This window comes from Tauraco erythrolophus, chromosome 1 (assembly GCF_009769465.1).
Source record: "Tauraco erythrolophus isolate bTauEry1 chromosome 1, bTauEry1.pri, whole genome shotgun sequence".
NCBI lineage: Eukaryota > Metazoa > Chordata > Aves > Musophagiformes > Musophagidae > Tauraco > Tauraco erythrolophus.
The window spans coordinates 12426996-12442208 of record NC_141465.1 but is presented as its reverse complement, the minus strand read 5'-3'; the positions used below and the strand labels follow the sequence as shown (position 1 = coordinate 12442208).

Here is a 15213-nt window from a genome sequence, read left to right as displayed (position 1 = left end):
GGACATTTTGTCATCACTGCTTTTATTAGAAAAGGAGTCACGAATGAATAAGTGCTTCCACCAGCTCCCATTTCCACAGAGTAAGAAAAAGTAACTCACGGTGGTAGCTGTGGCTTCAGTTGGTTTTGGCATTCAAGACCAAGTACAGAAGTTTAAATGCAGAAAGCAAAGCATACATGTGATATGAATGTATACTACCATACCTACTCATTTGACCTCAGTACCTGAAAAAACAGAGATGCACTTAAGTATAGAAGTATACTCTTCTTATTAGCCAAACCAGGAGCAAATGTGCTATACTTTTCTTACCCACCCAAAGTGACTGATTTCCGTTTCTTAGTTGCCTCTGAAAAACGTATCTAAAGTAAAATACTGAAAAATAAAAATGTGTTTTTCAGTCACAGAAGCAGGAATGTACATTTAAAAACAACTAGTCAAAAAAAGTTTTACCTGAAAACATAGTGGTTTTCAAACTCAATCTGCTAAAAGTTAATGGTTGCCTTGTCTTCAACTTTTTAGTTTTTCATGACTCGCATCTCACTTTTACTTATGAATATAAAACGTGGTATTGAGAGAATTAGTGTGTTGGTTTTAGTTTTAGATAGTGAGATGAGATAAATTCGTCCTATGGCAAATACATAACATGCTGTAACCTAATATGGCCATATACAAGATGTATAGGATTTAATAGCTCAGACTTGTCTGTTGCTGGAGATGAGTCCCAAACTGCTGTAGCATGTCCATGTAAGATCTGATCTTGTCACTAGAAAAGACGGAATAAATTGGTTTTAGAAAAATTTTGCAAAAGTAATGTAAAGATCCTGTTAGCAGCTTCAGTCTTCAGATTTGCAAGCTTTTGCAAATGTTTTCTTTTGGAAGTACAGCCCCTGAACCAGATTTCTGTGTATGCTGTATAGGCTAGCTTTTCTTGGACATCTCAGAAATATCACTGATCATGAACAATAAGGTTGAAAATCATTGTTTTATTTTGTGCATAATGTTTTTTGTAACTTCTAGCTTGATGTCTTTTCTGCTATATGCCTTCATAAAAACTCTGATGTTAGCTTCTGTCAAGTTATCATTGGAAACTTTATTTCAGTCTGGGAGTTAACCATCCTCACTCTGAAATAATAAACATGCTTCAGTGGGAGCGCCTATAAATGCGTTTCTGTAAACTGGCTTTAATCCTGTCATATGACAATCATAAGGATTATCATTCTGGAGGCATAACTCATCTTGCAGTATGCCTGGCAGCTGTCAGGATCACAGCCTTCAGACATATGTATTGGACAACTAATAATTAGATGCAGCTAGGCGTTTTCTATCTGCATAATTTTTCAGATGGAAAAGGTAGAGTGTTTTTTTTTTCCAGAAAACTAAATCAAGTGTCTTCAGGTAACTTCAGGTTTGTCATAAGGCAGAAGTGACTGCTGCTAGCCAAGAAAGCTACTGCCCATATCAGTATTGGAAATTGTGAGAGAATATCCCAGTGCTTCCTTCCAGTCACCCAAGGGCACCAGCTGAAGACTTGGCAGGATGCCAGGGAAATCGTGACTTCTAGCTATTCCCTTCTACTTTGCTTCTGCTCAGAGTGAGTGAAACTGGCATCACCTTTCAGGTGGAACAGTCCTAGAAAGCTCAATCTAAGACTCTCCAAATCAAATTCTTTTCTTATTAAAAAAAAAAAGTGCTTTTCAAAAGTCTCATTTCAAAACGAAACTTTGTTCTCACTTTCAAAAAGAGAGCTACTTTTAAGTCAGTAACATTCAGAGCATATTCAATTCAAAGTATATTATGAGATGAATTTACCCATTTTCCTATTGGTGGTTACAGTCAGACTGATCAGGTTGTTATGTCTTAGTAACTATTTCAAGCACTGAAACTTGCAGTTGTATGAGTTTAGTTCTACCCACTCTTGTCCGTTTCAAAGAACTGCAGTATCTTCATATAAAAAGCGTTGTGCAGGAATAATGTATGTATTCTGTATTGCGCTTGTCAGGCTGAATCATTTAGCAATTGTTCCCTAAATTTGACAAAACTACATCCCAAAAATGTCTACATTTCACCACAGTCCTAAACAGTTTCTCTATGACAATTTAAGACACTTCATGTTCTTGTATGCTGATCTGTAAATACTGGTTTTACCAACTGCTCTGTCTTATTCTCTGGTTTGTTCTACTGAGGTTTTATTCTAAACTGAATACAGTTTTGTTACTGAAATAGATGGAGATTTTTATCTTTTTTTTCTTCTCCTCAGGAATTGCTTTCTGTCTGCTTTTTAAATCAAATATATAGGATATATTGCTGCAGTTTAGCTTCTGTGGACTTTAAAAAAGATGGATATTCTTTAAGCTTTTAATGAATTCTTCCAAAATATACTTAGAAAAGAACTTGCCACAATAGAATGACCGTATTTAAATAACGATAAAACTTGGACAGTAAAACCAAATCTTCTTTAATTTTTCAAGACGTCTATTATAATGAGGTTTGTTAATGGGTTAAGTTATGCCACTAGGACCCAATTGCCAGCACTTTTATGTTGATCAATTTTACTTACTTAGATAAACATATATGTTCTCAGTGTATGAAATGCTCTGTTGAGAAACCCCATCGTACCTGGCAATTGAAGGATCAAAGGTGAAAGAACCCAAGTCCATGTAGTATTGTGCTGCATCTCTTAAAGCTGTCCATGATTCGCTGACCTGAAGTGGATCAAAACAGAAAAGATTATTCTGAGCTTTGGTACTGAATATATACAGCGTGTGACTACTGAGCAACCTTGCCTATGTCGATAAATCAGACAAATTTCCTCCCTTGCCCCGAAGTGTTACTTTTACATGTTAAACCCAGACCTGTACTTTCATTTTTTCCATAGGCGCTGCAAGACGAGGGAAGAAAATACCTGTTCGGCCACCGTGTATCCCCATGCATTCTGGCTGCTGCTTGGGTCCCAGTAGTTCTGAGAATATGGTATCTGCCGTTTAAGTCGTATAAATTGATTTGCTGATTCTTCTGTCAGAAAAGGTGCTCCAAGGACACCTGAAATGGAAGCTGAGAAATATTTGTAGTGTCAGAAAAATATTTTAAAATGTACATTTCAAAAAACATGCTTATACCCAAGAAACATGTCTTTGGACCTGTAGTTTTTTTAACAGAAATCAAAGATGGTCCTACCTTAGAACTTCAGAAATACTTTTTTTTTTTCCTTAAGCTTGAAGTTAACAAAACAGCTGCTATAAATCATTATTTTGCTGTTGAATCCAAAGCCAGTAAAGTTGCAATCAAATTAAGGCACTAGTTTATTTTTAATACAAGATTTTGTGACCAAAAAAAACTTAGACTGGAATTACATTAGTCTCAGGTGTACTGAGAAGCCTAAAGTTTTTTTAAAAAACCCTAAACCTACCTATGAATGTAACTGTCGTTTCTAAATCTCCTCATTTAGATGTACTGTTTTTCGTATTAGTAGCAGCATAGATATTGCATGCATGGAAATTACTTCATGAGCAAGAGAGATGGCACTTCTGATCTTGTTATCACATTGTTTTTGAGGTCACCCCAGATGCAGAAATACTTCTTGCAGCACATCTTGAAATAACCATTCTGCTCAAGAAAAAGGGCTGAATTCCTCATTAACTTCATATGAAAGGCCCTGGTACAGGAAAAGTATTTTCTTTTTAGTCTCCAGTGTTTGAGACATAAATTCATTTGGGGCTAAACTGGTCTGAAATAGCATGTCAGTCCTAATTGTACAATTTTTAATGAACAGCTGATTAAGTTGAAACTCAGATATGTCAGCCAAGATGAGGCCAGTGTCTGTAAACAGCTGTGCTCCAATTTAGTGAAGCAGGCTTAAATGGGCACCTGAGAGTGGCCTGCACGTACTTGGTACAGATGGGCCAAGAACTTGAACCCTTGTCTATTGTGTCTTACAACAGGAGTTCAGCAGGGCAAGCTATCGCCTCACTGACAGCTCTCCAATGCCCTTTTTCCTGAATTTCTAGGAGGGAAAATCTAAGTGAGTGTGTCAAATGTTTGCTTTCATGCACAACGCTCAGCTGAATCCAGGTGACTTGGTGTTACTGCTATCTTTTCTGATCATCTGCAATACGATTGTTCTTTAGTTTTTTAAATAGAGGAAAACATACACTGAATGCACATAGGGAGCAGAAATGTGTGATAGAGTATTTGCTGCTCTCTTTCACTTTGTTTATTTTCAAAGCTGAAAAAATGCTTGAAAAGAAGGTGAGAAAATGCTTGATTCTACAGTAATGAACAAAAACCAGAAGTGACAGTTGTTGACATCTTCACTCTTAACAAAGACATGAAATAGTATTTTAGAAAATTTACTTAGTGAGTGATCACAGTCCTAGTAGTTCCTTCCTATTTCAGTTTCTTCATATTCCAAGTTACTATAATCAGAAACTGGAGGCAGAAATTTTGGGGTAGGGAGTTTTCGAGGAATACTGTCTTAAAAAATGTTAACAACTCCATGAAAAAACCTAAGTTCAGACATTTGGTGTGAAGACTCTTGTGTGAACTACTCTCCCCCTTAGGGAACTGAGGAATAGTTATTTCTGTACTTCAGAAAACAAGTAAGATTTTGGCCTGGGGAAGAAAAAATACGTTTCTTGAATTTGTCTATTAAGCTGCTACACTTCTGTTCCAGAGCCACATGAGATAAAACTAAGCTCATGCCAAATTTCATTATTTCTCTAGCAATTTGCTGTTATTCAGTAGAAAATCTACGAGCTGTTAACTTGTTTTTAGTGAATTTGGGGCTTTTTTTGTAAGCTCGTTATTACACTTCTGGACCAAGATAACTGAACTGGAATCAGAAATTGGCTCAGTAACTGTGTTTACTTTTGTTTAAATGTGTATACATAGTTAGCAAGTGGCTGTTACACATTAAATTTTATCACCAATATGTGCCCTGGCCTTCCAATTTCATGGTAAGCTAGGAAAAAAAGATCATTAAGCAGCTATGCTTTTTTGTGTTTCTTTTCCCCACTACCAGCATCTTCAAAAAATGAGCTTGTCGTTCTGCTGGTGGGACAGTGAGGTGTTGTCTTGGCTACTGTGGTGCAGTGCACTGTGTCTTAAAAGTATTAACTTTCAATTTTTGATATACAGTCTGCTCTGTCCGCACCCGTATCCAATGAGACATGCCATCCCTAACCATACTGAGTATTCACTTTGACTTAAGTGCACTTGCTGGCTCTGAGGGGAGGCAGGGGTGGCAGCTCTGCTCTTGGCTTCTTTTGTCGCTGTTGACAGCCAGTTCTTGTTCTTTTCTAGCTTCTATCTCAAATCCTTCCACGTCTCACCTTTAGCACCTGGGAGCCATCTCTGCAGGGCTTGTCCCTAGCTGCTGGGGCACTCCAAAGATGCATAAGTACCAGAAGAAAATCAAGTAAGTGTCTCTATAATCCTTCAGGATTTGCTCATTCTCTCTTCATCTTACTATAAGGATCATTATACATCTCTAAATGGAGCAAACTTCATTCACCTCCAGAACAACTCCAGTGAGACCATTTCTAGTGAAACCAGAAATAGTCCTGTTGGTCTTTCACTGGGACTACACAGACAAGCAGGGTTGCATGTTTGCCTGTGCTCTGGCAGAGCTCAGAGAAAGCAAGGTCTTAAAGCTCTGATGTAGACCTGGGGGCATCAGACCAGGTGCCTCCATCAGAGTAGCCCCTTTGAATACAGTGTAGAGTCTTCAGCAAATAACTTGCATCTTGCTTCAATTTAAGTTTCTCAGAATGGGTGTGATTTCCCCCTGCCTTTTGAACAGCTTAGTAAAAGATTGTGGAATAATTTGTTGCTTGGGTAGGTGCTTTATAAACACAGACTATTCCTGAAAGACTGCAGCTCTCCATCTTGCAGAAGACTAGCACAGAAATCAGGAGAACTGATTTTCAGAGCACTTGGGTGAGAGACTAGAGGGAGTTAGGAGCAGGTGGGTAATGTTCATGAAATGGCTCACAGTGCACAAAGTTGAGCTGAAAAAACATGAAGAATTTCAAATTGTAGTGAAACAAAGCTAAATCACTGTGAAGAGCACTCAGACACATTGCATGTTACTGTTTTTATTCAACACTGGTTTTCCTCTTTTCTCTTGAATAAATATGTTATTAGAAAAGCACATTCAGGGATTGATAGTCCAAAGGGAAAATAGTAGGAATGTGTATGGAGAGTGAACTATTACAGGGGCTGTATCAGCTGTTACCAGTTAGAGTGTTTCCTTTCATCATCTCTTGAAGATTTACTCAGTGTTCTCATATGAAAAGCAAATTATAGAAAAAATTGGCTGGTTTTAGCAAGCAGATGCTTAGCTCATGTAATTATTGCCTTCAGCAGGTAGTTTTGTCTATCCTGTACACCTAAACAGATTGTCCAAAGGGAAGGCTATTAGTAATCATTACTGCTATGGTGCCTTCTGAGCATCTCATTTTGGATTAATGTGAACTGGTATAAGACTAAGCATGAGAGAGAGGAGATGGCGGTGGAACGTTGTTGTCTTTGGCAAAATAGCAAATATGTACTTAATCCAGCATTGACTGCAAAAAAACCCCACACCTGATTATGAAAAAGCATATCAAATAGCTTGAAATATCCACGTAATAATAAAAAAGTATTACAGGATAGCAAGAAAACTGCACTCAACCTGCATAAATCTTGAATTACTGTGCATTACAACCTCTTCATACTAGACTCAAATGGAAGCTTAACTCTTATTATCCAGGGATAGCTTTCTAGAAAGCAGGATATTTAGCTGCATGAAACCGAGGAAGACAGCTTTTTCTGTCAGCTGAATATGCAATGATCCACTTGATCACACAGTCAGAAAGGTGAGTATGGGATTAAATTTTGACACCTTTGCCGCCTTAGTCACCCATTTAATTGATAGATTTTTTCATTTTTAAAAGCTAAGCAGTACAAGCCATTCTGTGCTTAGCGATCTTAGGGGAGAGCAGGCAAGCCACTGTTTCCGTGTCTAACGGCAGGGTTAAATGATAAGAAGACAAACATTTAAACTTGCTTTAGTGTAGGATATGCTTCCCACTCCCACAGGGAGACTTTTTTTATCTAGATCAGCAGTATTGTATAAGTGGTGAGGAGCAATCTCAAGGCTTGGGACCAAAATTTATCCCCGGTGTGCATCTACCACAGGGAAAAGTGGTGTATGTCTGATTTGCTGTGGTATTTACAATAAAATTGACAATTACTTAGCAACACTTCAGTCACTCTCTGTGCACGTTGTCATATAAACTGAAGCTATTTGTTTCTCTCCCTAGTTTCCGAAGACTATTGTAAGTTTCTGACAACCTGAAAACCTATTGGTGAAGTTATTTATATCAATGGCATTTAAACATCGAAAGTTGGTAATGGTTCTGGCTCCTTTCCTTTTAGTCTAATAACTCTTCTTATTACCAGCTTTGGTGATTGTCTGATCAAAATGTCAGCTCACAGGGGTAAGGCTGCCAGTCTTATCAGCACTTTAGGGCAGAGCTTGGAAAGAGGCTAAACTTGGACAGAGCTAAACTTCAACCTTGGACGCTTTAACCTTGCTGAGGTGGCTGGTGCTGACGTGTTGGGGAACTTTGAAAAGTAAATCAAATGCTGCAGCTCAGGTGTGTTTCTTAAGGTTAGAAATGGGCCAGAATAGTGCCCCCCTCCCTCCATGCTTCAGCTATCTGACTTTCTAAATCCAGAAAAGGTTCACAAAGCCAGACGCTGGGAGTCAGTCTGAGGATTCAGAATACCACAGCACAACAGTGCAAGTACTGAAAGAAAAGTGTGGAAGCAGCTGGTTTTCTCTTCACTAAAGTGTTTCTCTAGGTTATATGGCACCCTGCAGATATCAAGATATCGTTATCTGTCAGTACTTTGCGTACATGGGTGAATTGTAGCAGCGATAGACTTTTGGATTCTGTGGGCCACCTCCAGGCCACGTGTCACCTTTTCTCAGTTGAAAAGTACAATTACTTTCATGTCAAACACCTGCATATTGCATTTTCAAATGATGAAAAAGAAATATATGTATGCACATTGGCTATGTATCCCAAAGTGTTTGAATGGTAACAGGCCTTAAATTCAAATTAAATTGGTTAGATTTGCTAATACCTGTGGACAGGAAAATTTGAAGTCACTGATTATTTAGTGCTTCAACATGGTTCATATCACTCAGTCTTTGAAATTTTAGTCTCATCTGCTTATTTTTAAACCTTGACGTATAGTAATCTCTGTTCTTTGACAATTCTTGATTTTGCAGCAGTAGACACGAGCTCTCTGGTTCGAGAGATGAGAGCTCAGTCATTAGTAGTCGTTAGAGCTACAGCATCAGCCTCATTCCTTCATCAGCAAAAGCAGACAAGTTACAGACACTTAATGCAGAATTAGCTATTGAACATGTTGCTGGTGTGATGCCAGGGGTCAGGAAAGTTGTCGGGTATGGGTAAATAGCAAGGCGATTTGGCAAAAATCCTAGATAATCCTAGGGAAGGAACTACTTCCCCTGCAGCAAAGTGTTAAAAAACCCACATTGACGCGTTGGTCCTGCTCAATGGGTCCTGGTGGAATTTCCTTCCTAAATTCAGAAAAGGTCCAGCAAACAGCCCAGAAAGCCTATTCCCAGAGATGTAAAGATGTTTTTTGTATGGGGAGTGGTTTATAGCAGCTGAGTTGAGCATGCGAAGAAGAGTCAGGTTCTTCTTATTGAGTCTGACAGCCTCTGTTTTAATTCACCACAACCTTCATCATTGCTGATAGGATTCACAATTAATGAAAACTGAACTGTTTGTGATCAATGAAACTTGATCATTTTAAGAGCTCATTAAAAATCAGTAACAAATAGTTCTTCCTGTCTTTTGAAAGAAGGAACCTGGGAAAGAGAGCAAACAAAACCTGTTAGGAAAGACAGAGACATAAGGCAGACGAAAGCAAAGGTGTCGTCCAAAAGGAGGAGCAGCAGGCTGCTGTGCTCCCTGCTTGGCTTCAGGTGACACTGCTTGTGTCATGATGGAAAGGAGATGGGGTTCAGGAAGACAAACAAGTCCCCAGGAATAGTCCAAGCTCAGGTGCACAGCGGATCAGGAAGAGCAAATAAGGGGAAAGCAAGGTTTCTAGGTGAGCTCTAACTTGCAGAAGAGAAAAAAGACCCTTTCCATCTTCTTCTCTCCCTGTAGAGCCTCACTGCAGCCAAAACTTAGGGTCATATGACAAGGAAGAGAATTTGGCCTATAAGGGAGAGTACATCTGACTGTGATCCCAATTTGCAAAACACCTTTTTTATTAATTAATGATTAAGCATTGGCTAAATCTGTCTACCTCGTTGTGCCTTAGCTCTTCACATCATGTATTTACTGCATATGTGTTGGAGCACTCAGAGCTAAGAAAGCCTTTTAATGCACGCATGTGGATGGAGCTTCTTTCTATGATGCAAGTAGTCACCTGAGAAGTCAACGGTTACTTACTGCCTGCCTGATTTGCTCTAATTTAGTGAGGAATAAATTAATCTCACAGCATACGCATCGCTAATCATTGACTGCCAATCTGTGCTGCTTTGGGAAGAGCATTCCTTCAGCCTTGCTGATGGTGCAGCCCTGCCCCATCCATTTTCACTCTGGCCCAAGTTTTACAGGGTGAGCCTTGATTTTAGATGCTCTGGTTGCATGTTGCTGTGAAGGTTCAATGATTAGACAGCCTGAGAGCTTTAAAAAAATCAGTCTTCTTAAGCAGTTCAAATCAGACATCTCAGAAATCACTTGCGAAATAGATAATTTTGGGTCCTTATAAATGCATGTGAAATTGTTTCTTACAAACAATAAAAGTTGAGATAATAGTTAGGAAAAATTCCAGAAAAACAGCATTAAGCTCATTCTGCAATTTTAACAGTTCAGGAGATCATCCTGTAAGAATCCCTTTCCGTCCAGAATACATCCTCTCTCCTCATACCTGAGGGGTTGTACAGTAAGAGGTTCAAAAGTAGTCACGAGGACCAGAATCAAGACTGTGTTTCACAGAATTTTCTATGCAGTCTTGTGCTCGCCCACTCTCCCATATGTCCCTGCTGCAGAGATTTCCAGCTAATTCTCTTTCATCAGTGCTGTTCCGGTGGTAACATGGCATTTTTTGCCAACTGACTATTTAACAAGCCAGAAGGGAACGACATGAGACAGGGTGCCAGGCACTTACCTGCAAACAGCAGAGCAGACACCAAAATTTGAAACATTTTCAGACACATGGCAAATTATCCAGACAGTATTTCCTTTGTAAAGCAGAGGCAGTCATACGGTTTTATACTTTGTTATCTTTAGGTTTATAAATCATTTACCAGATACCTGTAAATTGTTGGTGCAGGCAGAGGGCAGGGTACAGTGCTTAGTGCAGATTTGTCCTATATGCCTCTGTTTGTACACTTTGGACTTTGCAAGCTGAGCCTCTAATGAGCCATAATGGCTCATTACTGTGTGGATACATGAACTTCTCCATAAGATTTATAATGCAAAATATATTGGGCTTGTTCTGTGCTGCTGAACAGGCACGTGTCTGTGAGTCAATCTTCTGCATGATTTTTTTACCCTGGTGGTGGTAATGGGCATGAGTGGTTTATAGTCGGATGCGGTGGGAAATGGTGTTTGAATCCACCTGCTCTGAAAGCAGTGCCTAACTGTACAGTGTATTTCAGCTGCGTAACTCGAGGAAAACAAACCTATGATAGAACTGACTGAGAAAGCACTAGGGCATGGAAGGAGAGAGGGAGTTCCTGCGCTGAACCAGGCACAGGGTCTCTCGTTGACTTCTGCTGGTGTTGGGACTCTGTAGTGTGAGACACCACAAGTTCATGCTGTCCTACCTTTTCCATCTCTCCAGTTAGACATTGTCTTTACGTACCACTCCCTGTCAGTAACAGTTGCCTCACTTCAGAGCAGTTTATCTTCATAAGCTCACCTACACTGATGACAACGGACCACAGAAAAGCTGAGCTTTATTACAGGTTGAGGTGACTTGATCAGCAGTTCACCAACACAGGCGTGTGTGTGTACTCAAAGGTCTTTACCTTGGGGAATTAGACCTTGCTGACGTCACAGGACAGGGACCTGACTCCATGCTGATGGGCAGTAGTCCTTCGTTCTAGCATTCACAGTGAAACCATCCAGTCTAGACAGTGCTTGGAGCAAAGGTTTGTTGTGAAGTAAAAGGGCATTTATAGCAACTTCCAGTACCTAAAGGGGGCCAATAAGAAAGCTGGAGAGGAACTTTTTACAAGGGCATGTAGTGATCAGACAAGGGGCAATGACTTTAAGCTGAAAGAGGGGAGATTTAGATTCAATCTAAGGAAGAAATTCTTCCCTCTGAGAGTGGTGAGGCACTGGAACAGGTTGCCTGGAGGAGTCATGGCTGCCCTATCCCTGGAAGTGTTCAAGGACAGGTTGGATGAGGCTTTGAGCAACCTGATCTAGGGGAAGGTGTCCCTGCCCATGGCAGAGGGGTTGGAACTAGATGGTTTTTAAGGTCCCTTCCAACCCAAACCATTCTATGATTTAGTTATGTAATTACAGAACCTCATAGTTTTTGTCATTACACGGTGGTGGGCAGGAGGGGAGACCTATTAAACAGCAGGTCTAACAGTGGAATCCTTAATCTTGCAGTAGGTCGTTTCACCACTTTAGTATTATTTTAGCTTTGTTCTAAGAAAAAATAGTCAACTCCACCTAGTAAATTATGCATGGAGGCAGGTGCTCTGCAGTCTGGTGCCATGTTAACAAATATTAATTGTCCAAAATTACGATCAGCTTTCCCCAACTCTGAACTACTAAATTATATGTTAGATGTCAGCGTTTTTGTGCACTTGCATAAAAGGTGTAAGGACTGGGATATTGCCAATGGTGACACAGATGGCTGTGACAGACAAACTCTCAAGAACTGTAGATCCCCCAGAAATGAGTTCCAGGAAAGTATGCAAGTCATCCGTTTATCTCACAGACTTTTCTGGGCCATCTTCTCCAGCCTCTTCCACACTTCTATCTTACATGGACCTGCCTTTCTATTGCAGTTTCCTTCCCATGGGTTTTTCCTCCCAATTCCAAGTGTAATGTGTGGAAGAATATGTTGGCATGTAATTTTATATTTATTGCAGTTATCTCTTTTTAATGTGCAGTCTGCTTGTAGTGAAAAGTGCTAGTGATATGGCCTAGACCAAAAGAAACGATAGCAGCCAGTAAGACTTCACTGCTACCTGGGAGCAGATCACAGGGATTCATGCTGGACTGACAACACAGACCCAAGACACCTACTCCTCCTATCTCATCTTAGGAAGCAATGGAATGAGATGAGAAAGCTTTTCTTAGGAACAGGAGTTGAAAAAATGATAAAACAGTTAGACAGAGGCCACAGATCACGACTGACCTGAAGTCCAGGCTCCCAGAACTCATCCTTGTTCTTGCAGTTTCCTAATAAAATCTGTCATGTTCTGGATAATATGACATGTCAATATTCTTTACTAATGAAGCTTCGACCCTGTGATAGGGAAAGTCCACACCGAGAGGCACAGAAAGTGCCACAAACCACGGTGGGGATATTGCAGTGCCCGGACCTAGGCTCTGGGTTCAGAAGAACTCAAGGTGTACTCTGCTGTAGAGTGGGACAGTGGTCAGCCAGCTTAGGCAATGATGTGGGAAGCAGCTAAACTGCAGTCAACACTTCACTTGGATGTATAGATACATGATACCTGAATGCTCATCCTGCTCTTCCTTGGTTCATGCCCTGTCCTTCCACCCTCACTTCTTTGTCTGATTTTGGTCTTGCTCCTAGCCACTGCTTTTTCTTGTCTAACCTGCCCACCTCTGCCTTCTTCCTCCGAGATTTGTCTTTCCTCTTGTTGCATGTTTGTCTTTCCTCTTGTCGCATGCTTTGCAATTTCACATAAAATTATGTTATGCCCATAAAACCCATCTTCTTCAGATTGAAGAATTTATTGTCTCTCTTAAAAGGAAAGCGGCTTCCCAGTGCGATTTCACTTTCTTCCTCTCATATCTGTCCTGCTTTCCATACCCACACAGGTGTACAGCTCTCAAGTTCACCCCTCCCTGCCTCTTACTCCAGTCCTGCTATTTCCCAGTCTCACCTCTGCTCAGAATAGCCAGTGTTCTTTCTGAAGCCCTGTAATGTATATTTAGTCTAGGAGTTGCATATGCCCAGCTGGCTCACATACAAAAACTTCTAGGAGACATGTGTTCTTTGAGGGCATTATATAGGCAATCTGGATATCAGTAAAAACCCATGAAAAGCATGAATGCATTCATTGAATGTAGAATTTTAGCTGTTAATCACTAACAGATATGCAGGCTGCAATTTTTTACAAAATTTATAACTTGGCCCAACATCTCAAATATTCATATGGAGGAATGAATCATTGTATCTTTTTCATATGATGCCCTCCCTCTCTTGTCAAATTTCTGTTCCCCACTTTGAAGCGCGGAAAGCTTATTCAAAGGAGTTGTCATCAGAATACTCAGTGCAAGTTAAACTTCCCCACACACATCCTTGTCTCATTTGCAGGAATATCTGAGATATTGGCTGAAATGCTTCCAAAAAATTTCAGCCTGAGGCAGACACCTGACATATTAAAAAAAAATACTGAAAAAGTCAAACCAAATGATAAAAGTTTAACTGAGTTACAGGCAAGTGAAAGTAGGATTATATGAAGGGACATCTCAGGCAATCTTCCATGGTACCAGCCTTACCAATAAGGTGTAAGGTAGGCTTCAAACAGCAGAACTCTAAGTTAGGGAAAGATGAGAACATTCTTCCTTTTACATTTCATAACCTTAGTAAATCACCATTTCAGGGGAAAGCTCTATGTTCTTCCCCTACTAGTATCGTTTTAATTTTTTTTCTTTCAGGAAAAAGTGTAAAAATCCAGAACAGTAATTGATTACAGCTGAAGCAGTTTTAGGAAGAAAAGGCTCATCTTAAAAACATCCTGGGGAAAACGATGACCACTGGCTATACAATGAGACCTCTGTCTCCTTAAATAATTTTTTAATGTATTTTTCACTAGCAAAGTATTTATAAGATCGCTAATTTGTAAAATATCCAAGAGATAGGGGAGCTGAATTTCCTTGAGATTGCTTCCTACTTCAAGTTCATTGAAATCAGCTAAAATATAAAGTTACTGGGAAGGAGAAAACAGGTAGGAAATCATATACATAGTCTGAGTTAGGGAACAAAAACGAAGATAAAGTTGAACAATCTGAGCTGGAAAATCCATTCTTTTTCTTCCTTGGCACCTGCTTCACACCTGTACTTGTGTCTCGCAGCAGGAAGCTTAATTCTTTTGATCCAATTTTGCCACCGAAGTATATTGCTAATCTCTTGGACTTTGTAAACTGCTATGTAACTGATGAAAAATGTCATTTTCTTCTGATGTGTTTAATATCAAATTCCTCATTTGTTTCAGCTTGACTAAGATAATTTACCAGTTCTGTAGGCACCTTTGACTTAAGTGGATGTGCCTACACCAGTGCTGAACTTTAAGTATCTGGAAATGCCTGTTGCTGTGGTATCTTTTTGGAGTAGACAGCTGCAAAGTAATGTTTAAAGGAACATAAAACATACGCAGGATGTGAAAAACCTCTCTCAAAACAGAGGAAATATCCACAAAAAGTTATACATGAGGGACAATCTACTACAAGGACTCAAAACAGGTGGTGTATCAGCAGCGTGAAGAGCCCACAAACTTCTTTTACCTTGTTTTGTTGTTGTGCTTGGTGTTCTCCACCTGATTTAGCCTAGTTAAACTGAGCAAGGAGGGAATGCAAAGGCAGACTTGAGCCAACTGAGTGAAGCAGACCTCTTGCAGCAGCTATGCCTCAGGGGCACAGCGAAAGATATGTCATACTGGGTTAAACTGGCAGCCTGGCATCCCATGCCTGACTGTGGCCAGCAGCAGAGGTCTGAGGAGGGGGCTAAGAAAACAGCGACCATTACCCTTTCCACCCGTGTACCTTCTGTACAACCAGTGTAGAACCACCAGTTCTGTGGCTAAGGACTTGAAGTCAGAAGCAGTCAGTAGCATTAAACAGTGTTTAATGTTTCTGGATAGATTCTCAATACCTTAGTTTTGTAACTAGTTTTAAAATCCATAACTGAACTAGGTGCTGTGTTGAACCCTGCACCTGACAAGTTTTCTGGGCAAAATTTCTT

At 40.0% G+C, this 15213-nt stretch overlaps 1 protein-coding gene across 1 annotated transcript; it reads right to left on the bottom strand.

Annotated features, from left to right (window-relative positions):
- Positions 1-684: 684 nt before the first annotated feature.
- On the bottom strand, positions 685-10237 carry C1H3orf85 (chromosome 1 C3orf85 homolog). The gene is made up of 4 exons (XM_086627093.1): positions 10201-10237; positions 2903-3051; positions 2617-2702; positions 685-763 (listed from the first exon to the last, which is right to left on the bottom strand). Exons 1-4 carry the CDS (start codon positions 10235-10237, stop codon positions 685-687), a joined length of 351 nt encoding a protein of 116 aa, XP_086483219.1.
- Between the last annotated feature and the right edge of the window lie 4976 nt (positions 10238-15213).